A 25,459-nucleotide genomic window follows, 5' to 3' on the forward strand; every position below is an offset into this window, starting at 1 on the left:
CGGAACACAATGTGCTGTATGACTGAGGCCTCGTGGGCTGAGCGCTGTCCTCTGGATACATCACCGGAACACAATGTGCTGTATGACTGAGGCCTCGTGGGCTGAGCGCTGTCCTCTGGATACATCACCGGAATACAATGTGCTGTATGACTGAGGCCTCGTGGGCTGAGCGCTGTCCTCTGGATACATCACCGGAATACAATGTGCTGTATGGCTGAGGCCTCGTGGGCTGAGCACTGTCCTCTGGATACATCACCGGAACACAATGTGCTGTATGGCTGAGGCCTCGTGGGCTGAGCACTGTCCTCTGGATACATCACCGGAACACGACAAGCTCTATGACTGAGGCATCGTGGGCTGAGCGCAGTCCTCTGGATACATCACCGGAATACAATGTGCTGTATGACTGAGGCCTCGTGGGCTGAGCGCAGTCCTCTGGATACATCACCGGAATACAATGTGCTGTATGACTGAGGCCTCGTGGGCTGAGCGCTGTCCTCTGGATACATCACCGGAACACAACAAGCTCTATAACTGAGGCCTCGCTGCCGACCCAGTTAACTATTTATTATACAGTGTACGGTTTATGGATCCTCTTTACCCTAGCTGTTTTCAGCCCTTCTATACAGAAATACTCTAATAGCAGCCCCAATATATGTTGTAGGTGGTGTTAGTGTCTAGTATGACCCCCCCCCCCCCCAATGTTGTGACCCCTCTTCCCCAATAGTCATTTAGCATTTTATTTGGCACCTGGTTTTTATTTTCACAGTGATGTCACATTGTGTCATTATGATGTCACAGTAAACTGAGGGCATGAACTTGACGCTGGCTCCACACACTGGGGGAAATATTGGTGGGAAGGGGTAACAGCAGAAGTGGGGGCCCTTGATGCTGTATGTGGCCCCCAGGGTCGCCTCCACAGTACAGAGGGCACATATACTGAGCCTGGGCAGGGTGGGGACTGGTTTCTGGCACTACTGATATGTGAACCACCGGGAGGGCACAGAGCTGCGGGGACAGAGTCTCTTGTAGTAGATCCTGACGGGTGTCCCAGAGGGCATGGCGCAAATGTATCCCGACCAGAGAGACTCCCTCAGGCTGCCACGTGGATGATGATCTGCCAGACACCTGCCAATCACAGAAGAGGTCAGTGAAGGGTGGGAAGTTACAGTGATCTGCAGCTACAGAGACACCAGACGCCCACTGTCCATCATACAGTACAGGGAGGGGTGGCCGGGGGTGCCCATCGTACAGCCCAGGGAGGGGTGGCTGGGGTGCCCATCGTACAGCACAGGGAGGGGTGGCTGGGGGTGCCCATCGTACAGCCCAGGGAGGGGTGGCCGGGGGTGCCCATCGTACAGCACAGGGAGGGGTGGCCGGGGGTTCCCATCGTACAGCACAGGGAGGGGTGGCCGGGGGTTCCCATCGTACAGCACAGGGAGGGGTGGCCGGGGGTGCCCATCGTACAGCACAGGGAGGGGTGGCCGGGGGTGCCCATCGTACAGCACAGGGAGGGGTGGCCGGGGGTGCCCATCGTACAGCCCAGGGAGGGGTGGCCGGGGGTGCCCATCGTACAGCCCAGGGAGGGGTGGCCGGGGGTGCTCATTGTACACTACAGGGCTCAGGCGAGTCAGCAGTGTCACATTAACCCTTAACCATCGTACCTGCACCAGTAGCCGGTAGTGCTGCACCTCTTGGTGGTCGTCCCGCGCCTGTTCCTGCAGGAGGCTGTGGAGGAGGCGGCTTGGTTGCTGGAAGACGCTGATGTTATAGGATGGGGGAGAGGCAGGGGACATATAGGAGGAGAGGAGCCTGAGCCGCATGCGGAGGCTCTGGATCCAGGCCTGCAGACTGATGGAGAACTGAGAGTAGAGGTTCCACCAGGGTGGCACCTGCCCCTCGCCAAGCAGCCTCCTGATCTCCTGACACCTTTTGCAGAGGCAGGAGGAGGCAACATCTCTGGCCTCCTGAGTGACTGCCCGAAGCAGTGAGTGCAGCAGCTGCCACTCACCAAGGAGGAAACGGCGCAGAAGACAAGGCTTGACTGTCAGGGGAGGCTCCTTGGGGGGAGCAGCTGCCAGGGGTGGTTCCTCGGGAGGCGTGGCTGTCTGGGGCGGCTCCTCGTGGGGCGTGGCTTTCAGGGGCGGCTCCTCGGGGGGAGCGGCTGTCAGGGGCAGCTCCTTGGGGGGCGTGGCTTTCAGGAGCGGCTCCTCGGGGGGCATGGCCTGTCCCGACTCTAGACCGGCCATAAGGAGACATGCAGCCTCCACCTCACGGTATGCCCTCTTCTGCTCCTCCTCTAGCTCCAGCAGAAGAATCACACACTGACTGACTGTGTTCTGCATCACTGTGCACAAGGCGTCAGTGGAAGACCCTGAAGATGCCCCCCTGCCCCTCAGAGGAGGAGCTGTGCTGGGTGGGGAAGTCCAAACGTCCTGAGTGATCAGCAGCTCGGAGAGGACCCTGTGCCCAAACACTTCAGTGGCCGCATGTTTTAGCCCCTCACTAAGGCCCAGAGCCGCCGGGTCCCTCACTGTGAGCAACTTCTGCACCAGGCGGGTAGCTGTGTGACCCCAGGGGCCTGAAACACAGGAGAGTCTGTTACAGCAGCAGAACAGCGAGTGCAGCTCTGGAGTATAATACAGCATCCAACTCAGCATCAGTACTGGATATACAGTCTGGACCGCTGAACTCCCAGCATCATCATTCATTAGGATTTCGGAGCTTCGAGCTACTGGACTGACAAGGCGTGTCAGGTGTATGAGACCCCGGCCTCCTCTGTACACACAGCGTGTCAGGTGTATAAGGCCACGGCTTCCGTCCTCCTCTGTACACACAGCGTGTCAGGTGTATGAGGCCACGGCTTCCGTCCTCTGTACACACAGCGTGTCAGGTGTATGAGCCCACGGCTTCCGTCCTCCTCTGTACACATGGCGTGTCCGATGAATGAGGTCTCGGCTTCCGTCCTCTACACACGGCATGTCAGGTGCATGAAGCCTCCATCCTCCTCTGTACACATGGCGTGTCAGGTGCATGAAGCCTCCGTCCTCCTCTGTACACATGGCGTGTCAGGTGTATGAGGCCTTGGTTCTCCGCCTCGGAGATTTACCACTTTCGGAGCTAATAATGAATGATGCGGGGAGTTGGGGGGTCCGGACTGTAGATACTGGAGATGTGACTGTGGTGGTACTCTTACCTGTGGTCACCATGTGGGTGAGTCCTCGGCTGCCCGGCTTAGGCGATTCCTGCAGGCAGTGCTGGACCACCGCCATGACACTCTCTGCATCTTCCTCTTCTACAATGTGGCCCCCATATATAACGGCCCCTACACAGAGAATGGAGAAATGTGTAAGGAAGATAGGGGGGATCCAACCTGGGAAATCATGAACGGCAGAGACGCTGGATCAGCCCTGGAGGAAGTCATACTGAGGAGTCTAATGTGTGGGACCCCTCTAATGAGGATCGGGAATCATTTCTTCCAATATCGTGACTGATTTAGTAAAATGTAGCCCTTCCATAGTGATAGGGAAAAGTCACAAGCATATTCACCTGGCCCGCGCCAGTACCGACCAGGCATAGCCCCCGCCAGTACCAACCAGGCGTAGCCCGCGCCAGTACCGACCAGGCATAGCCCCCGACAGTACCAACCAGGCGTAGCCCGCGCCAGTACCGACCAGGCGTATCCCCCGCCAGTACCGACTAGGGTACATACTCAAAACAAGCAGATTACAAAAAAAGTTGCATCTAAAAAATATTTACCCATCCAATACTGATTCATATATAGAACTTACACCAAAAAGGGGCAAAAAAAAAATCCAATTATTCACCCAGTATAGAGGGAACATATAACCAACAAGACGGATCAGCCGTAATACTGTGCCACCCCCCCAGACCCCATAGCCCTCTGATGACCCCCCCCAACGCCCCCCCCCCCCCCCCCCCCCCAACTGGTGTTGACCTTACAACGTGTTACCTGTGATGAAGGCCAGAGTCTTGTCCAGGTCCTGGCACCGATCCCTCACTGCTCTCACCACACACAGAGCATCCCTCAGATCCCTGTTTCCCCTGTGGAAAGATAAGAGTCGGGATCACCTCAGTACATAGGAGGTACTGTCCTCTCCCCCCAGGAGTGCAGACAACTCACCAGCAGTATGTGCGGTGCTGTACGGAGGGGCTGTACTCCTGTCTGAGCAGCAGGATAGTGTGGAGGATCAGTAACCTCAGGGTGACGGGGTCCTTCTCCCCCACATCCTCCACCACCTCTGAGCAGCTCTGAGGAAGAACATGGCGGGGGGACAGGCGGAGTGCACAGGGGGTGGAGTGGGAGCCATGGCGGAGGTCGACTGGAAAAGAGAGGATATGTCAGGGTGAGAGGGACACTGAGGAAATGTAGGGCAGAGTGGGGGCGTGGGTGAGAGGAAGCATGGGGGAGAAAGGGGAGAATCAGAATTACTGCTATAGCTAGCTGTACAGGTCACAAAGATAGATAGATACCGGGCACCGTGTGCAGCGTCTCCTCTTCTGCAGTTATAAAGAGTCTGAACTCTGGATTCACCTCATCTGTGGGAAGATAGAAAATGAGAAAAAAGATGCCGACCCCCAGTATAGGCCCCTCCTCTATATACGCGGCCTCTGGTGGACATGGTGTTCATAGTGTGTCCTCTATATACGTGGCCCCAGGTGGATGCAGGGTCCATAGTGTGTTCTCTATCTATATAGGCCCTGGTATATCTGGGGTCCGTAGTGTATTCTCTCTATATATAGGCCCTGGTATATGTGGGGTCCGTAGTGTGTTCTCTATATATATAGGCCCTGGTATATGTGGGGTCCGTAGTGTGTTCTCTATATATATATAGGCCCTGGTATATGTGGGGTCCGTAGTGAGTTCTCTATATATATAGGCCCTGGTATATGCGGGGTCCATAGTGTGTCCTCTATATATGTGGCCCCGGGTGGATGTTCAGCTTCACTGGATACAAGATCCGGTAGGCTGTGACCCAGTAGGGCACCTACTCAGGCGGTCCTGTACCTTCTCCGGCCTCCAGGAGACCCGCCAGCCCCCAATGCCAGTCCAGCAGAAGCCACTGTCCCTCTTGCTGAGCTGTGCGCAGTGTGTCTGTCATGGCGCAGGTAACAGTCTCTCTCCAGGACAGAGTCTTCACCTGTAAGGGATGGAAAGGTGAGACAATGGCGGGACACACCACGCGGCCATTCCTGGGATTCATCACCCACCTTCTTGCCCATCTTCTTAGCCTTGTGCAGGATCAAATCAGTGGGAAGATGGGGAGAGGCTGAAGGACGGATGAACAGGAGCGGAGTCTGGGGATTGGCCTGGCTGATGGCTTCTCCTCCAATCTCACATGTAGCGTCAGGTTCTGGCCCCAGGACGCAGGAAGTGAGGTGAGACAGGACCAGGCCCAGGCATTCAGGCTTCAGGATCCGCCACAAGATAGCTGTCTGGAAGAGCGTCAGGTGGGAAAAGCTGGAGCAGGGAATGGGCCCGATCACGGTGGAACGCAGGGTGAAGTATTCCTGCCACTGCTTTGCCTGTGCGCTCAGGGAGGACCGGATTCCCTGGAAGGCTGAGATTTTCTCCAGCTGTCCAATCTCCTCCCAGGCCTGAATGTTCACCCACTGTGGCCTCTGAATACAGGAGGACAAGATCTCTGGCAACGATTTATATGTAAGACCCAAAAAGGAGAACCACTCCAGAGGATGCGGCCTCCCCACCGCCAGGAGCACGTGTAGGACACGCCTGTGCTCCTCCGCCATCATGGGAAGAACACGTGTGAGGATCCCACTGGTCAGAACCTTCTCCAGATCCCGTCTACTCTCTCGCTGACCACGAAGGCCACTGAGGGCCCAGCTCAGGACTGAGGAGGCGGGGAAATGATAATGTGGGGATAACCGTGACGCTTCCAGCAGCCGGGAGTAGAGGTGGGCACAGCACCGTGCCGCCGACACGTAAGGAGCAATGTCTTCCTGTATCCCCTGCTGTAAAGCCTCCACATCCAGAAGTGATGAGTGCATGAAGGCCTGGACCTCCTCACACGAGGACACCTCAGTCAGGAAGGCCACGTCTTTCACCAGGGGGCTCCGTCCTGATGACACGTAATCCAGTAACTGATCCTTTCATGGAGGAAGAAGACACAACAAAGACAGTGAAAAAAGAACCTGGACCCCACAAACTTTCGAGCTTGGAAACCGCCAACCCCCAGAAACTGCCCATCCCGGAATTTGCCGACCCCAGAAACTGCAGAGGCCGGAATCAGTCAAATCTGGAAAACGCCCATCCCAGAATCCGCCGACTCCAGAAACCGTCAAGTCTGGAATCTTCTGACCCCCAGAAACCGTCCTTCCCAGAAACTGCCCATCCTGGAAATCGTCAACCCCAAAAACCGCAGAGGCCGGAAACAGTCAAATCTGGAAACCGCCCATCCCAGAATCCGCTGACCCCAGAAACCACACACAACAGAAACCATAGAGTCTGGAATCCTCCAACCCCCAGAAACCACCCATCCCAGAAACTGCCCATCCTGGAATCTGCCGACCCCAGAAACCGCTGAGCCCGGAAACCACTGATCCTGGATCCTTTCCTGAATATGCCACATATAACCTTCATATTCCACATAGCATGAAAGGAGGCATAAATCCCTGTTGCCAAGCATGGGCGCCAACACCTCCCGCCTTCAAAATGGAGAAGTTAATGGAGGAGGGAAAAAAAGAGAGGGGGTAGGTGCAATCTGCTCTGAACTCTAAGTGTTTCTTTCCCTACCTTTTGGGGTGCCCACCTTCTTAGCAGGGTGGCCCCAACCACGGTGGCGGTCCCTCTCCTACTGTAAGTTGCCGGGAGAAAATAACAAAACGTTAAAAACAAAGGAAGTGATAAATAAAGGATGTGCCAACATGCAGGTATAATAACTAGTAACAGCATCCACCATTACGTACAGGTATATACACTATACAAAAAGCATCAAGCGGGAGGTGCTAGAAAACCACTGCGTACAGGTGTCAGAACCTCCCAGCTGCTATTACTGGTTACTATATAGCCGGACTTTGTTTCCAGTGGCCATATTAATGGATGTGCGGCAAAAATACGACCATCCCGGCCGCACAGAAAATAACGGTAATAGAGGCAACTAGGTACCGACATAGAAAGGACAGGTATTATCTGTGCAAAAGAAGAGCCCGTGGAGCCTCATTTAAGAGTCTCGAAACCCAGTACTAGCCAGATATCCCTCCGTGAAGGACCCAGCCAAGGGGGAAACCACCAAATTAAGTGACCCTTTAAGTCAAATGTAATGACAAGGGAAACACCAAGGCCAGGTATCCATCCACAGACAGCTGTTTCACCCCCCCCTCCTCACCTCAGCGGGCCTAATCCCCCTCACCTCAGCAGGCCACCCCCCCCTCACCTCAAAAGCTGCCCAATCCCCCCTCACTTCAGCAGGCCGCCCAATCCCCCCCCTTACCTCAGCGGGCCATCCCCCCCCTCACCTCAGCGGGCCATCCCCCCCCCTCACCTCAGGGGGCCATCCTGCCCCCTCACCGGGCCACCACCCCCCTCACCTCACCAGGCCATCCCCCCCCTCACCTCAGCGGCCCATCCCCCCCCTCACCTCAGCAGGCCATACCCCCCCCTCACCTCAGCGGGCCATACCCCCCCTCACCTCAGCGGGCCACCCCCCACCTCAGTGGGCCATCCCCCCCCTCACCTCAGCCGGCCATCCTCCCCCTCACCGGGCCACCACCCCCCTCACCTCAGCCGGCTATCCCCCACCTCAGCCGGCCACCCCCCCCTCACCTCATCGGGCCATCCTCACCTCACCGGGCCATCCCCCTCTCACCTCACCGGGCCATACCCCCCCTCACCTCAGTGGGCCATACCTCCCCTTCACCTCAGCGGGCCATCCCTCCCCCCCCTCACCTCAGCAGCCCATCCCCCCTCTCACCTCAGAGGCCCGCAGATCCTTCATCAGCTCCAGAGCGTTCCAGCTCAGGCTCCACCTTTCTTCTTGCAGCCGCGGATCCTTGCTCAGCACCATCTCCTGCACCAGCTCCTCCTCCAGCCCCGCGGGGCCCAGGCTCACCTCCACCACGGTGACATCTTTGAGGAATGCTGCTCCGACCTCTGTAATAATGGATGAATCTCTGGTTACAGATGTGTAGAGTCAGCGCTGCCGCCATGCAGAGAGTCCACTCACCCTCCACAAAGCTGCCCAGCGGGAGGCTGGTGCTGAGGAACAGCTGGCAGGGCCCCCAGGCCTCCTCATCCACGGCTGCAGGAGACAACGCTGGCTGTGATGGCGTCCGTGCCGAGCAGGCTGGGGGATCCAGGCCTGGCTGTCTCCATGATGACACGGAATGGAGCCCATCTCCTCGTCTATATCGCAGGGAACGGATGAGCTCCAGGCAAGATGGCGCCTTTTCTACATTTCTAATGAGGACACAGAGGCCTAGGCAGGTGGAGAAAGATAGAAACCATGGAATCTCAGAGATAGGAGGGGGCGAGGAGTAACCCATCCAGTGTGACATCATCAGCCGCAACACCTTCCCTCCAAACGGCCGCACCAAACCCGACAAGCATCTCCAGGAGGCTCCAAGGAAAACGCAAGATCTGCCAGAAAGCCGCCATTAGTTCCGGGGTCGGGTCTGGGGTCTGTATTAACTTAGAGGTCTGGTCTCTTTATTAGTTTCGGGGTCTGGGGTCTGTATTAGTTCCGGGGTCTGGTCTGGGGTCTATATTAGTTCCGGGGTCTGGTCTTGGGTCTGTATTAACTTAGGGGTCTGGGGTCTGTATTAGTTTCGGGTCTGGGGTCTGTATTAGTTTAGGGGTCTGGGGTCTGTATTAGTTTCGGGTCTGGGGTCTGTATTAGTTTCAGGGTCCGGTCTGGGGTCTGTATTAGTTTCAGGGTCCGGTCTGGGGTCTGTATTAGTTTCAGGGTCCAGTCTGGGGTCTGTATTAGTTTTGGGTCAGGTCTGGGGTCTGTATTAGTTTTGGGTCGGGTCTGGGGTCTGTATTAGTTTTGGGTCGGGTCTGTTGTCTGTTTTAGTTTAGGGGTCTGGTCTGGTCTCTGTGTAAGTTCCGGGTCTGGCGTCTGCATTATTTTCGGGTTTGGGATCTGTATTAGTTTCGGGGTCTGAGGTCTGTATTAGTTTTGCGGTCTGGGGTCTGTATTAGTTTTGCGGTCTGGGGTCTGTATTAGTTTTGGGTCGGGTCTGGGGTCTGTATTAGTTTTGGGTCGGGTCTGGGGTCTGTATTAGTTTTGGGTCGGGTCTGGGGTCTGTATTAGTTTAGGGGTCTGGTCTGGTCTCTGTGTAAGTTTCGGGTCTGGCGTCTGCATTATTTTCGGGTTTGGGATCTGTATTAGTTTCGGGGTCTGAGGTCTGTATTAGTTTCGGGGTCTGGGGTCTGTATTAGTTTCGGGGTCTGAGGTCTGCATTCGTTTCGGGGTCTGGGGTCGGCATTATTTTCGGCTCTGGGGTCTGTATGACAGTATAGAGATGTGCGGCCGTTTTCTGGGGCGGGGCATATCCTCCATCATAGGACGTCCTCTCCAGCCCCCCAGGGTCCTCACCTTGTTGTGCAGCCGAGCACATTCTCTGGGTGACATCCATCTCGGAGGCCTCAATCACACACAGCTCGGGGGTCTCCTCCACAGGTCGGGCGCAGTCTCCATGATGGCGAGAAGGTGATGTTTTACCTGCACCACAAAAATGAGGGACATGACGTCTCTGGACAAGGAGGGGACACACACTCGGGACACAGGCGTGATGCTGACCTCTGTCCTGGGCCCCTCTGCGTAGCAAGACCTGCAGCCATCTCTCCACCCTGAGATCAGGGTCCAGGATAAGGACTGGTCTGATCACTGAATAGAAGCCACTAGCTCGGAGCAGAGCCGCTCGTGTCAGAGTCTCGGGGTTCATGGGAAGCCTTTCTTTTTGCCATGCAGTCAACTCTGAGGGATCACCCAGCAGCTCCAGTAAGTGTCCCGGGACGCTCTGCTCTTGGTTTGGAGGATCTAGAACTTCTGCTACATCATCTGGATCCACAGACACCTCGTCCCCATGGCAGACGGACCACCACTTGCCCAGCAAGCTTATGCAGCGAGCCCAAGGTAGACCGCCGAAATAAGTGATCGAGGCGGAAACCAGCAGAGCGTCCGTCTGGAGAGACTGGAGACGTCGCTGCAGGGTCTGGAAGACAAATGTAAGCTGTGTCAGAGAAGCTGAGGTGGTATAGTCACATTGTGTGGACCCGCTGCCCTCAGTTACCTCCAGAGCGGCGCTCCAGGTGGTCAGATGGGGCTGGGCTCTGCTCTCACACTCCTGGGCGGTGGTGGACTTGCTCCTAAGCTCATGCAGATCCTGCTTTAGATACTGCTCGGTCTCTTGGGCCTTCTGCAGGTTCTGTGCCATTTGGGCTTTGAGGGTCCTTAGCTTGTCCTGCAGCAGTCTCTGTGCCGCCATTCTGGTGGCCATCTCAAGGTCTTCTGCTTCCACCTGGGACAACAGCGACCTTCTTTTCTCCAGAGTCCGGAGAATACCACAATACCGCTGGAGACCCAGGAGCCACTGGCAGAGCGAGGCTGTGGCTGTGCTCACCGGCCTCACAAGGTGGACACTGAACTCAGGCCTCTTTACTGCTCTGGTCAAAGAGGAAAAAACACTGTCCGTCATCTTGTGTCCATCATAAAACTGCAAGTCCTGCAAAGGAAAAGCGAGAGACAGTCAGATCCTACAACCCACAAACAAGCCCCGAGACATTAGATTGTTCACGTCTATAGGGGAGACCTACAGCCAGACCCTATACACCCCGAGACATCAGACTGTTCCTGTCTATAATGGATACCTACAGCCAGACCCAATACACCCCAAGACATCAGACTGTTCACGTCTATAGTGAAGACCTACAGTCAGACCCTACAACCCACAAACAACCCCCGAGACATTAGATTGTTCACGTCTATAGTGGAGACCTACAGTCAGACCCTATACACCCCGAGACATCAGACTGTTCCTGTCTATAGTGGAGACCTACAGCCAGACCCTATACACCCTGAGACATCACACTGTTCCTGTCTAAGGTGGAGACCTACTGTCAGACCCTACAACCCACAAACAACCCCCGAGACATTAGACTGTTCACGTCTATAGTGGAGACCTACAGCCAGATCCAATACACCCCAAGACATCAGACTGTTCACGTCTATAGTGGAGACCTACAGTCAGACCCTATACACCCTGGGACACCAGTCCTGTGCTGTTGCCGGCAGCAGTTGGGGTGTCTCCACATCTCTCCCCCGTGCTCCCCAGCAGCTGTACACGTCGCTCTATATACACGGTTGCTCCTCGATGACCTGATAAAAATTTTCTTGACCGATAAGCAGCTTTGCATTTTCCCATCCAGATTCTCTTCCGAACAGAGTACAGAGGAGGTTAGTGACCATGATGACGGGGGGCGGCGGGGCGCGGTAACTCCGGATCTCCTCCACATCCAACATCTTCAGGTCTCTCTGGACGGCAGCCCACTCGCGACGAGCCTGGGAAACAGGGAACACAACAGGGGCGCCCCCAGAAGAAGAGAGGTAAACAGATATGTGATGGGGGGGGCACACTGGTGGGAGATGTGGGGGGTATACTGATGAGAGATGTGGGGGGCACACTGATGGGAGATGTGGGGGGCACACTGATGGGTGATGTGGGGGGTATACTGATGGGTGATATGGGGGGGCACACTGATGGGTGATGTGGGAAGTATACTGATGGGTGATATGGGGGGGCACACTGGTGGGAGATGTGGAGGGTATACTGATGAGAGATGTGGGGGGCACACTGATGGGAGATGTGGGGAGTATACTTATGGGTGATATGGGGGGGCACACTGATGGGTGATGTGGGGAGTATACTGATGGGTGATATGGGGGGGCACACTGATGGGTGATGTGGGAAGTATACTGATGGGTGATATGGGGGGGCACACTGGTGGGAGATGTGGAGGGTATACTGATGAGAGATGTGGGGGGCACACTGATGGGAGATGTGGGGAGTATACTTATGGGTGATATGGGGGGGCACACTGATGGGTGATGTGGGAAGTATACTGATGGGTGATATGGGGGGGCACACTGGTGGGAGATGTGGAGGGTATACTGATGAGAGATGTGGGGGGCACACTGATGGGAGATGTGGGGAGTATACTTATGGGTGATATGGGGGGGCACACTGGTGGGAGATGTGGAGGGTATACTGATGAGAGATGTGGGGGGCACACTGATGGGAGATGTGGGGAGTATACTTATGGGTGATATGGGGGGGCACACTGATGGGTGATGTGGGGAGTATACTGATGGGTGATATGGGGGGGCACACTGATTAGTCATGTGGGGGGTACACTGATGGCTGATGTAGGGGTACACTGATACATGGGGGTCTCACCTGCTCCAGCTCCTGCTGTCTCTCACCCTGCAGTCTGGTCAGCCTGGCCCCCAATCTCTCCTTGGCGCTCTCTAGATTCTCGCACTCCGATGTCACCCTTCTCTCTTCTTCCTCCATCTTCTCCAGTTCTGTACTCCACTGAATCTTCTCCTGTCAGTACAAGAGATGTATATAATATCTCCGAGTATAGACATATATAGTATATGCTGTAGTATCAGTATACACATGTACAGGGGCTGTAGTATCAGTATACACATGTACAGGGGCTGTAGTATCAGTATACACATGTACAGGGGCTGTAGTATCAGTATACACATGTACAGGGGCTGTAGTATCAGTATACACATGTACAGGGGCTGTAGTATCAGTATACACATGTACAGGGGCTGTAGTATCAGTATACACATGTACAGGGGCTGTAGTATCAGTATACACATGTACAGGGGCTGTAATATCAGTATACACATGTACAGGGGCTGTAGTATCAGTATACACATGTACAGGGGCTGTAGTATCAGTATACACATGTACAGGGGCTGTAGTATCAGTATACACATGTACAGGGGCTATAGTATCAGTATACACATGTACAGGGGCTGTAGTATCAGTATACACATGTACAGGGGCTGTAGTATCAGTATACACATGTACAGGGGCTATAGTATCAGTATACACATGTACAGGGGCTGTAATATCAGTATACACATGTACAGGGGCTGTAGTATCAGTATACACATGTACAGGGGCTATAGTATCAGTATACACATGTACAGGGGCTGTAGTATCAGTATACACATGTACAGGGGCTGTAGTATCAGTATACACATGTACAGGGGCTGTAGTATCAGTATACACATGTACAGGGGCTGTAGTATCAGTATACACATGTATACTCCCTGTTTTCCTTGCACTGACCTTTTCTACGTCCAGCAGATGTCGGGAGCATGTCTCCATCTCTTTAGTGCATTGCTTTCGGACATCTTGGACCTGCTGTATCCGGGACACGGCGCACTGGAGCCTGGACCAGACAGACATCATTATTTCCTTCCAGGTCAGCACACTGAGGCGCCCCAGAAATACATCTCAGTGTTAGTATACAGGGGAGCGGGAGTGAGCCGGGGATGACACCAGTATGTAGTGGGGGTGCTGTCAGCCTGTGTGCCTCACCTTTACATTTCTAGACAGTGTATTATATACATAGCTCTCCAGCATGGTTATAGCGCCCCCTTTCCTTACCTTTCCTCCTCCTTGTCTATGGAGTTCTGCAGTTCTGAGGAGACTTTCAGGTAAATCTTTATGAAGGTGATGAAAGCCCCAGGAGAGGCGACAGGAAGATGAGGCCACATCCTGCAACAATAACTCTGCGCCAGGAGATGGATGGAGGACATTACTCTGGAGAGGTTACAGGCTGGAGGACCTGGGAAGAAGAGACATAGAGGAGACTGAGGACCTGAGAAAAAGAGACAATGGAGAGACTGAGGACCTGGGAAGAAGAGACAAAGGAGAGACTGGGGACCTGGGAAGAAGAGACAAAGGAGAGACTGGGGACCTGGGAAGAAGAGACAAAGGAGAGACTGGGGACCTTGGAAGAAGAGACGAAGGAGACACTGGGGACCTGGGAAGAAGAAACAAAGGAGAGATTGGGGACCTGGGAAGAAGAGACAAAGGAGAGACTGGGGACTTTGGAAGAAGAGACGAAGGAGACACTGGGGACCTGGGAAGAAGAAACAAAGGAGAGACATTGACCTGGGAAGAAGAGACAAAGGAGAGACTGGGGACCTGAGAAAAAGAGACAATGGAGAGACTGAGGACCTGGGAAGAAGAGACAATGGAGAGACTGAGGACCTGAGAAAAAGAGACAATGGAGAGACTGAGGACCTGGGAAGAAGAGACATAGAAGAGACTGAGGACCTGGGAAGAAGAGACATAGAGGAGACTGAGGACCTGAGAAAAAGAGACAATGGAGAGACTGAGGACCTGGGAAGAAGAGACAAAGGAGAGACTGAGGACCTGGGAAGAAGAGACATAGAGGAGACTGAGGACTTGAGAAAAAGAGACAATGGAGAGACTGAGGACCTGGGAAGAAGAGACAATAGAGAGACTGAGGACCTGGGAAGGAGAGACAATGGAGAGACTGAGGACCTGGGAAGAAGAGACAAAGGAGAGACTGAGGACCTGAGAAAAAGAGACAGTGGAGAGACTGAGGACCTGGGAAGAAGAGACATAGAAGAGACTGAGGACCTGGGAAGAAGAGACAATGGAGAGACTGAGGACCTGGGAAGAAGAGACAAAGGAGAGACTGGGGACCTGGGAAGAAGAGACAAAGGAGACAATGGGGACCTGGGAAGAAGAGACAAAGGAGAGACTGAGGACCTGAGAAAAAGAGACAGTGGGGAGACTGAGGACCTGGGAAGAAGAGACATAGAAGAGACTGAGGACCTGGGAAGAAGAGACATAGAGGAGACTGAGGACCTGGGAAGAAGAGACATAGAGGAGACTGAGGACCTGAGAAAAAGAGACAATGGAGAGACTGAGGACCTGGGAAGAAGAGACAAAGGAGAGACTGAGGACCTGGGAAGAAGAGACATAGAGGAGACTGAGGACCTGAGAAAAAGAGACAATGGAGAGACTGAGGACCTGGGAAGAAGAGACATAGAAGAGACTGAGGACCTGGGAAGAAGAGACATAGAGGAGACTGAGGACCTGAGAAAAAGAGACAATGGAGAGACTGAGGACCTGGGAAGAAGAGACAATAGAGAGACTGAGGACCTGGGAAGGAGAGACAATGGAGAGACTGAGGACCTGGGAAGAAGAGACATAGAGGAGACTGAGGACCTGGGAAGGAGAGACAATGGAGAGACTGAGGACCTGGGAAGGAGAGACAATGGAGAGACTGAGGACCTGGGAAGAAGAGACATAGAGGAGACTGAGGACCTGAGAAAAAGAGACAATGGAGAGACTGAGGACCTGGGAAGAAGAGACAAAGGAGAGACTGAGGACCTGGGAAGGAGAGACAATGGAGAGACTGAGGACCTGGGAAGAAGAGACATAGAGGAGACTGAGGACCTGGGAAGGAGAGACAATGGAGAGACTGAGGACCTGGGAAGGAGAGACAATGGAGAGACTGAGGACCTGGGAAGGAGAGACAATGGAGAGACTGAGGACCTGGGAAGAAGAGACATAGAGGAGACTGAGGACCTGGGAAGGAGAGACAATGGAGAGACTGAGGACCTGGGAAGAAGAGACATAGAGGAGACTGAGGACCTGAGAAAAAGAGACAATGGAGAGACTGAGGACCTGGGAAGAAGAGACATAGAGGAGACTGAGGACCTGGGAAGGAGAGACAATGGAGAGACTGAGGACCTGGGAAGGAGAGACAAAAGAGAGACTGAGGACCTGGGAAGAAGAGACAAAGGAGACACTGGGGACCTGGGAAGAAGAGACAAAGGAGAGACTGGGGACCTGGGAAGAAGAGACGAGAGACTGGGGACCTGGGAAGAAGAGACGAGAGACTGGGGACCTGGGAAGAAGAGACGAGAGACTGGGGACCTGGGAAGAAGAGACAATGGAGAGACTGAGGACCTGGGAAGAAGAGACAATGGAGAGACTGAGGACCTGGGAAGAAGAGACAATGGAGAGAATGAGGACCTGGGAAGAAGAGACAAAGAAAAGACTGAGGACCTGGGAAGAAGAGACACAGAGCAGACTGGGGACCTGGTAGGAAAAGACAAAGAAGAGACTGAGGACCTGGGAAGAAACTGAGGAGACTGAGGACCTGGTAAGAAGAGACAAAGGAGACGGAGGACCTGGAAAAAAGGGATACAGAAGAGTCTAAGGATCTGGTCATGCTCCTGAGGTCCTGCATTCTGTCTCGGTACATGCCATTGTGTAGCACTCACCACATATCAGAGATTGGTCCAGAAGTTTATCCGCCACCTGCTGGAGTGATGTTCTGCTCCATGGATGATACATGTCTGTGTAAGTGACTTGTTGGAGTGGTGAGGACCCAGCTCCCATCCTCTGAAGTAATATCACATGAAGGTTATTACGCACCTGGGAATTATACCTAAACCAAGATATGCCGAATTACTTAGACTGCGTATATTCTCTATAAGATTCCTTCCTTTCCCCAGTATAGTAGATGATTGGTATGCTATGTGTCTTGCACCTAGATACTTTCCCCCTGGTATGTGTCCCGTCATCCCTAAGTGTTATGTGTCCCGTAATCCCTACCTCCTCCTCCATTTTGTTTCCTGTCATCCCTACGTCCTCCTCCGTGTTATGTGTCCAGTCATCCCTACCTCCTCCTCCGTATTATGTGTCCCGTCATCCCTACCTCCTCCTCCATGTTATGTGTCCTGTCATCTCTACCTCCTCCTCCGTATTATGTGTCCCGTCATCCCTACCTCCTCCATGCTATATGTCCTGTCATCCCTACCTCCTCCTCCGTATTATGTGTCCCGTCATCTCTACCTCCTCCATGCTATATGTCCTTCATCCCTACCTCCTCCTCCATGTTATGTGTCCCGTTATCCCTACCTCCTCCTCCGTGTTATGTGTCCCGTCATCCCTACCTCCTCCTCCGTATTATGTGTCCCGTCATCCCTACCTCCTCCATGCTATATGTCCTGTCATCCCTACCTCCTCCTCCGTATTATGTGTCCCGTCATCTCTACCTCCTCCATGCTATATGTCCTGTCATCCCTACCTCCTCCTCCATGTTATGTGTCCCATCATCTCTACCTCCTCCATGCTATATGTCCTTCATCCCTACCTCCTCCTCTGTGTTATGTGTCCCGTCATCCCTACCTCCTCCTCCATGTTATGTGTCCCGTTATCCCTACCTCCTCCTCCGTGTTATGTGTCCCGTCATCCCTACCTCCTCCTCCATGTTATATGTCCCGTTATCCCTACCTCCTCCTCCATGCTATATGTCCTGTCATCCCTACCTCCTCCTCCATGTTATGTGTCCCGTCATCTCTACCTCCTCCATGCTATATGTCCTTCATCCCTACCTCCTCCTCCATGTTATGTGTCCTGTTATCCCTACCTCCTCCTCTGTGTTATGTGTCCCGTCATCCCTACCTCCTCCTCCATGTTATGTGTCCTGTTATCCCTACCTCCTCCTCCGTATTATGTGTCCCGTTATCCCTACCTCCTCCATGCTATATGTCCTGTCATCCCTACCTCCTCCTCCATGTTATGTGTCCCGTCATCTCTACCTCCTCCATGCTATATGTCCTTCATCCCTACCTCCTCCTCCATGTTATGTGTCCTGTCATCTCTACCTCCTCCTCCATGTTATGTGTCCCGTCATCTCTACCTCCTCCATGCTATATGTCCTTCATCCCTACCTCCTCCTCCATGTTATGTGTCCCGTTATCCCTACCTCCTCCTCCGTGTTATGTGTCCTGTTATCCCTACCTCCTCCTCCATGTTATGTGTCCCGTCATCTCTACCTCCTCCATGCTATATGTCCTTTATCCCTACCTCCTCCTCCATGTTATGTGTCTCGTTATCCCTACCTCCTCCATGCTATATGTCCTGTCATCCCTACCTCCTCCTCCATGTTATGTGTCCCGTCATCTCTACCTCCTCCATGCTATATGTCCTTCATCCCTACCTCCTCCTCCATGTTATGTGTCCTGTTATCCCTACCTCCTCCTCTGTTATGTGTCCCGTCATCCCTACCTCCTCCTCCGTATTATGTGTCCCGTCATCCCTACCTCTTCTGTTATGTGTCTTGTCATCCCTACCTCCTCCTCCGTGTTATGTGTCCCGTCATCCCTACCTCCTCCATGCTATATGTCTTATCATCCCTACCTCCCCCCACCTCCTCCCATGTTGTGTCCTGCCCTCCCAGCTGATTTACGGATAGGCCGCTCACCTCTCTCTTAGAGACTTATTGCTGGCACTCTTATAGGAGCTCTTCTCATTGATCTGTAGCATGGTCTGCAGTATGGCCTCCTCCTGTTCGGCATTGTACAGTCCAGGAAATGTTCCCTCACGTATCAAAGCTTCCAGTTCCTGCTCTGGGGTTCCCTCTCCAACCAGAAGAGCCACTGGAGAAGCTTGTAAGCCAGCTTTCCAACAGGCCTCCTGGATGACAGCATGGCGTTCCTCAGTTGTCTCCTCACCACCGAGCTCCTGTATGGCGCAATGGGTCAACTGGGCAGCTAGTCGTGCTAGACTCCTCCTTCCAGTCGCAGGGTGCTGTGATAGTAATATAATGTGCCCCCGTGGTAGATGGAGAACTCGAGTCAGATGGGCAAGATGGTGACAATCCTCTGGGCTCAGGGTCAAGTTGTGATGTGTTGGCACCATGTTTAGAGATTTACTCGACCTCTCTCGATAAGAGTCGGCTCTCACATGTAAACCATGGCTGTAGTCATGGAGGAAGCTCAAGCTCTGGAGATCCTCATCATCCAGCAGCAGCAGCTCTGGGGAAAGAAGAAATGTTCTGGGACTTTGATCACAGGATTCAACATCTGGTTCTGTCTTCCCATTTGTTTCCATGCCTGTACCGATTGTCTGGCCTTCACTTTGAGGCCTTCCATCTCCACTGCTTGGCAGTGGTTGTTCTATCGTTCCAGAGACATCTGCATTTTCTAACCTTGAATGGTGGCTGAATGCCTTAATAACACATTCTCTTAGAAGACCTCTTAACACTGCATTCTCCTCACGAGTCTTCAGACCATCCCCAAATGTTCGCAATGCTTCATGCAGCCAAAGTCGGACAATGCCACATCTCGTGAAATCTGTGGCTGACATACTGGCATTGGTCACGGCTGGCAGATGGGCCCCAGGAGACAGACACAGAAAGGTCATGCTCTGCAGCATACGATGCAGGTAGTGAAGGGAAAACCAGTATTGCAGGGAAAAAGCTTTGGTGACTTGGTGGTAAAGACTAATGGAGGCTGCAGCCAACGCCACACTAAACTCTTTGGGTTGTTGAACAGGTATTGACTTTTTTAGCCAAACTGTAAAGCGAGGTGAGAAGAGACTGAGCAGAACATCCGAGCTGGCAGAAGCCATCACCAGAACACAGAAGAGGCGACTCAGTCTTGGACACATTGATCCACAACCATCTTCAGGAGGTGACGTGGTGGCCAAGATATTGTAGTGGGCTCCAGAACCATGGTCTGACACAATTTGCCGTACGACCTCCAGCACCGGCTGAGTCCTGCTTTCAGGGTCTGTGAGGACACAGGGGTTATTACAGATGATGATAAGTATGGTGGTACCCTACAGAAGACCACTGTAAATGACTATAGCATAATCCTACAACGTGATTCTTGCCCCAAACAGCTCCATCAGTGATGACATTTACACTTTCATAACTGACTTTCATTTATAGGACTTTCTATTGCCTCAAAAGGATTCAGTGGTTTCTATCTTTATTCTCTGATGGCTATACAACCAGAGTACACAACCCTACCAAGCTATGTGACCTACCAGCCCTGGCCTTGTGTAGATCATCCAGGAAGAAGATCTGTCTTCCTCGTAGCACTCGTACTTTGGTCATCTCGCTGGTGGATGGAACATCGTCCTGGGTTTTGAGGACCTGCCGCAGGTGTGTGGTTTCTAGCAATGAACTAACTGCAATGCGGGTGGTGGTCACTCCGGGAGGAAACAATGATTGGGCCAGGGAGGTCTTACCACTACCAGGGGCACCTACCAACAATACTGGGCGTCCAGACAGGGCAAGACATCGAGCAGCATAGAGGAGACCTTCACCCTGAAAGATTCACAGGTCAGTGGAGGGAGACAGGCAAGCGGTAGGGAAACAGGCGAGTGGAGGGGGAGACAGGCGAGTGGAGGAGAGAGTTGAGTGGCGGGGGAGACAGGCGAGTGCAAGAGAGAGGTGAGTGGCGGGGGAGACAGGCGAGTGGTGGGGGAGACATGCGAGTGGCGGAGGAGACAGGCGAGTGGAGGGGGAGACAGGCGAGTGGAAGAGAGAGGTGAGTGGTGGGGGAGACAGGCGAGTGGCGGGGGGAGACAGGCGAGTGGCGGAGGAGACAGGCGAGTGGAGGGGGAGACAGGCGATTGGAGGCGGAGACAGGCGAGTGGAGGCGGAGACAGGCGAGTGGAAGAGAGAGGTGAATGGAGGGGGAGACAGGCGAATGGAGGGTAGAGACAGGCGAATAGAGGGGGAGACAGGCGAATAGAGGGGGAGACAGGCGAATGAAGGGGGAGACAGGCGAATGGAGGAGGAGACAGGCGAATAGAGGGGGAGACAGGCGAATGGAGGGGGAGACAGGCGAGTGGAGGGGGAGACAGGCGAGTGGAGGGGCAAACAAGCAAGTGGAGGGGCAAACAAGCGAGTGGAGGGGGAAACAAGCGAGTGGAGGAGAGAGGTGAGTGGAGGAGAGAGGCGAGTGGAGGGAGAAACAGGCGAGTGGAGGAGAGAGGTGAATGGAGGGGGAGACAGGCAAATGGAGGGGGAGACAGTGAAGGTTATGTGTGGCATGGCAGATCAGCTCCACTGAAGTGAATGGAGCCAAGTTTTAATACCACAAACAACCTGCGGACAGGCATGGTGCTGGTTGTGGTGGAAAGAAACAGGTGAGTGGTGGGGAGACAGGCGAATGGAGGGGGAGACAGCCAAGTGGAAAAGGGAGGTGAGTGGTGGGGAGAGGTGAGTGGTGGGGAGACAGTGAAGGTTATGTGTGGTATGGCAGATCAGCTCCACTGAAGTGAATGGAGCCAAGTTGTAATACCACAAACAACCTGCGGACAGGCATGGTGCTGGTTGAGGAAGGAAGCATTTGTTCTGTCCTGTATGACCCCAGCATCCACTGCACTCAGTACTAACCTCAGTCTGGCCGGCTCCACAAGTGGCTGTAAGGCTCAGGCCGTCAGGGGTCGGCGTCACATCAAACACTGAGGTGTCCTGGGGAATTCCAACTTGTAGGACACAACGTACAAGAGATTCCTTCAGAAATGCATCAAATTCAGAGCGATGCCTGTGTAGACACGATGCGGAGGATGTATTACAACCGCATAATAACCTGTCGTTTTCAGAGATTTCTTTCTACCTGTCTTGTTATGCTGGATTAACCCCACAGGGTGATGTTAGTGTTGACACTGCTGATATTGGGCCCCTGGAAGCCCCCTCTGCTTTACCATGACATAGTGCACTGGACTGAATAGGTTGCACTATGCTGGGGGACAAGTTACAGTACACTGCTGAATGTGGGGGAATAGGAGTGTCTGATACACTGGGTCTGACGTGAAGGGTGCTATGTAAGCAGAAAGAAAAGAAACAGCAGCAGCCCAGCAAGGGGTTACACTAAGCACTGAACTAACAAGAAGGACGATAAAGACAGGAAGGACAATAAATATAGGAAGGATGACAGTGATAGGAAGGACAATAAAGACAGGAAGGACGATAAAGAAAGGGCGACAGTGATAGGACGATAAAGATAGGAAGGACGACAAAGATAGGAAGGAGGATAAAGACAGGAAGGACGATAAAGATAGAAAGAGCGACAGTGATAGGAAGGACGATAAAGATAGGAAGGGCGATAAAGATAGGAAGGGGGACAGTGAAAGGAAGGACGATAAAGATAGAAAGGGCAATAGGGATAGGAAGGACTATAGGGATAGGAAGGACTATAATGACAGAAAGGACGATAAAGATAGAAAGGACGACATTGATAGGAAGGACAATAAACAAAGGAAGGGCGGTAAACATAGGTAGGATGACAGTGAGAGGAAGGACAACAGTGATAGGAAGGACGATAAACAAAAGAAGGAAAATAAACATGGGAAGGATGACAGTGATAGGAAGGATGACAGTGACAGGCAGGATGGTGCTGTTTACATGCGTCCTGCATCGTAGCTATAGGGTTAATAAAACATATAGACTACATCTGGTGTATCTAGGGGACACAGAAGCCTCCTCCACCACATAGAATTATATGGACTTATTTTACCTGGGGTGAAGAGGGCCACCGAATGCCCAGATGAAGGCATAGAGGAAGAAGGTCTGTGCCCGCCATTGGTTGTCAGGAGGGACGCACTCCTCCTGGTCAGGAAGCCATGATGTGTGAGACTGAGCTACATCTGCAAATGAGGTACAAATAAACTCATCACACGTTTCTTAGTAATCACACGTGTCTTACCCATCACATGGCACCATCTTACCTTTCCATCCTGGTGTCATGGCCAATGGCTCCCCTGCTATGTGTTCTGCCTGCTCCGGGGGCTGACGGGACTGATCACGGAGCAGATGTTGGTCCAAGAGAGCATGAAGGATGGTGCAGAAGGAGGAGACTTGATGGACCCCACAGGCGCTGGGTGAGGGTATTGCAGGGTGAGGATGTAGAGATGTAGTGATGCCATGTTCCTTCATGAAGCAGAGGGTTCTGGGTATCAGGTACTCACTCATTGTCAGCAGCTTGTGCTGTGTGCTAGGTGTGATGCAGTATCTTATGTACATGCCAGATAGGGATGCCTTCACTATTGTCCTCCATATTTCTTGTCCCCCACAGTACACAAAGCTGCACAGTGTTGACATGGCAGGACTAAGAGCAGACGTGTCCGGCATCTCAAACAGCAACCTAATCTTGTCAGTAAGATGCAGCTGCTGGCCACCCCCCAATGTCAGGACAGGGTGTGGGCCAAAGAGGCAAGAAATGGGCTCCAGCCACCAGAGAGCCGCCGACCCATCTAGGATTATCCACTTCTGGAGGGTAGACTCTGTCCTGTGGAGGATTCTCGAGAACACAGAGTTACCGTCTGGGCTGACTCCAAAGAGTTCAGCAGGACTCAGGCTGTTAGGGAAGAGATGGACGCTGTGCACAGGTCCATATGATAGGCTGACCTCAGGGTTTGTAACCACTTCACTGGCGGCCAGATGGTTCAGTGCCCCCTGCAGAGACCTCCAGCACACTGTTTTTCCACCACCCGCAGGACCTGTCAGGAGAACCCCTAAACTCTGCTGTATCGCCTGAAAAAGTTGCATAACATTATTACTGAGTTCTGGGTGACCTTCCAGACCAGACTCATAAAGGTAATGTCCAATGGCATGGGACAGCAGAGCAGCAGCTGGACTGCAAGGTGGATGGAATACAGAGGCAGGAAACACTCTTCTCAGGAGGTCCATCAGATGGCTGTCCTCAGAACCTGCAGAGCTGGACCACAGGGATGAGCTGAGAAGAGCGGACACCAGGCTGGGCTCCTCTTGTAAGCTAGTGGTCACTGGGGAGCTCTGGGGAAATGGGCAATGAACAGGGTCTCCAGGCTGTCCCATGACTCCTCCAGCTGACCTCAACAAGACAATGGCCTTCTGGATTACATTCTTCAGTAGGGAAAGGGTGTTGGCTGCAGGAATGGCGCCCGACTCCTGGGCTAGACGGAGGAAGCAGGATAATTTCTTGGCCAAAAGAAAATGTTCCTGGAAGCCGGCTGAAAGAAGAGCAAGCTGTGCGGTGTAATGCAGATCAGGAGGGCAGAACGACACGGGTCTAAGGAGAAGACGGAGGCTACATGGGAGGGCAAGTGAAGCATCCATGTGAGGGATGGTAAAAAAGCAGCCATAACTCCTCCTCACCGACATTGTCCTGCCATCTAGATGGATCTGTTGTACTATCTCTGCTCTTCTGTCTTTAATAGAGTCTCTTGCATTCATCAAAGCTTCATAGGATGCCTGGATCTCGCCCAGCAGCTGCCCGAGTGATGCCAGGACGCTGGTGCTCAGTCTGTCAACACTGTCTAGTACCAGCCATGCACCTCCCTGAAGAGCCCCCTGCAGATGTAGAGCCAGGCGGCTGATATTCAGCCCAGACCAGCACTTCAGCACCACAACATGACGGCCAAGGGCCCCGCCGAGAGCCAACAGGGTCTGAGTCCTAAGGCCTTCATCCTGGCCAATCACAGCCCCACACTGATAACGCTCAAGCGCCAGGATTAAACCAAAAGAAGTCTTTTCAGAGATGGATGACTCCATAGACTTCATGTCTGCTCCAACATACTCATGTTCGTATGGTAATACATGCCCCAACACATCCACAACGCACAGGGGAGGTGAGGGCAGTACTGGCTCCTCCGGCTGGGACAATAGTTGTATCTCGGGTTCCCATGTGGGTGCCTTGTACTTCAACAACTTGGCCCAGGAGAAGGAATCTAGCGTCTGTATCCCTGTATCCAGCAGGTCCAATGTTCTGTCCCGCTGTAGGACAGCCTGGCTGATCCACACACAAAGAGCAGCCTGTTCCTGGAGGACACAATGGCTGCTCTCAGGTCTTGTTCTGTCTTTTTGTCTTAGTTTCTGTACCAGGATGTTTACCCTTAGGTTTTGCCAGTCTCTAAGCCGTGCTCTCTGGTCAGTGAGGATCAGCCTCTCCACATCTTCACACCACACCACCTCCTCAGTAACCATCAAGCACTGTAGAATATGGGACCTCCCTTGTTCCAGCCACAGTCTTAGGTCCTCATGGCGACTGCCGCGGTGCAGACAGCTTTGCCTTCCTTCAGTCAGACATATGGAAAGCTGTTTTTTAAGACTCTGATGGACTCTTTGCTCTAGTTCTATCAACCAGGAGACTGCCCTTGGGTTCCACGCGATGGGCTTACTAAACTTTAGGGTTTCTCCATTACTACCTTTCACACCTACTGTTACATTGCTGCTGATAAGTGGGAAGTCTGAGGATTCGGGGGACTGGATATGGAACAGGACATCTGTAAAGTGTGGGAAGCAGAGGCGGGTGCAGGGCAGGAGGTCTGAGGGCTCTGGGGAGGCGGCAAGGGCATCAATCACATCTTGATCACTGAGAAAGAAAAGTCGTGGGAAGTCACAGCGGGCCAAATACAGCACATCCTCCAAAGTCCCTATGATGTCCTCCATGACACCGATACCCCTCTGAAGGAAAGAACACAATGAATCCCCATAGAAATGCCAGTCTCGTCTCTTGCTGGGAGTCAAGATGGATAACACCAGAGGATCACGCACCATTACTTCTAGAAAGGAGCGATAACTCAGGTCAATGGACTGGAACTCTGTTACCTAACAAACATT

The 25,459-nt window shown here is 53.1% G+C and overlaps 1 protein-coding gene across 7 annotated transcripts in view; it reads right to left on the reverse strand.

Annotated features, from left to right (window-relative positions):
* Nucleotides 1-732: 732 nt before the first annotated feature.
* DNHD1 (dynein heavy chain domain 1) overlaps nt 733-25,459 on the reverse strand; it is a 135,116-nt gene continuing 110,389 nt past the window's right edge. For 3 of the 7 annotated variants that reach the window (XM_069969284.1, XM_069969285.1, XM_069969283.1), the window contains exons 22-44: nt 22,588-25,447; nt 22,377-22,506; nt 21,254-21,404; nt 19,894-20,176; nt 18,326-19,634; nt 16,338-16,504; nt 13,675-13,855; nt 13,354-13,456; nt 12,439-12,588; nt 11,361-11,543; nt 10,276-10,707; nt 9,783-10,197; nt 9,579-9,704; nt 8,205-8,456; nt 7,953-8,131; nt 5,233-6,129; nt 5,030-5,162; nt 4,495-4,560; nt 4,145-4,343; nt 3,974-4,065; nt 3,197-3,325; nt 1,665-2,581; nt 733-1,128 (exon numbers count right to left, since the gene is read on the reverse strand). In XM_069969284.1, coding sequence (XP_069825385.1) covers nt 796-1,128; nt 1,665-2,581; nt 3,197-3,325; nt 3,974-4,065; nt 4,145-4,343; nt 4,495-4,560; nt 5,030-5,162; nt 5,233-6,129; nt 7,953-8,131; nt 8,205-8,456; nt 9,579-9,704; nt 9,783-10,197; nt 10,276-10,707; nt 11,361-11,543; nt 12,439-12,588; nt 13,354-13,456; nt 13,675-13,855; nt 16,338-16,504; nt 18,326-19,634; nt 19,894-20,176; nt 21,254-21,404; nt 22,377-22,506; nt 22,588-25,447 — 9,687 coding nt within the window. In that variant the 3' untranslated portion in view covers nt 733-795. Of the gene's footprint in view, nt 1,129-1,664; nt 2,582-3,196; nt 3,326-3,973; nt 4,066-4,144; nt 4,344-4,494; nt 4,561-5,029; nt 5,163-5,232; nt 6,130-7,952; nt 8,132-8,204; nt 8,457-9,578; nt 9,705-9,782; nt 10,198-10,275; nt 10,708-11,360; nt 11,544-12,438; nt 12,589-13,353; nt 13,457-13,674; nt 13,856-16,337; nt 16,505-18,325; nt 19,635-19,893; nt 20,177-21,253; nt 21,405-22,376; nt 22,507-22,587; nt 25,448-25,459 lie in introns of those variants that run through there. The other 4 variants (XM_069969287.1, XM_069969288.1, XM_069969286.1 and 1 more) reach the window with 4 other exon arrangements.

The sequence above is a fragment of the Dendropsophus ebraccatus genome, chromosome 5 (genome assembly GCF_027789765.1).
Source record: "Dendropsophus ebraccatus isolate aDenEbr1 chromosome 5, aDenEbr1.pat, whole genome shotgun sequence".
In the NCBI taxonomy this organism is placed as follows: Eukaryota; Metazoa; Chordata; class Amphibia; order Anura; family Hylidae; genus Dendropsophus; species Dendropsophus ebraccatus.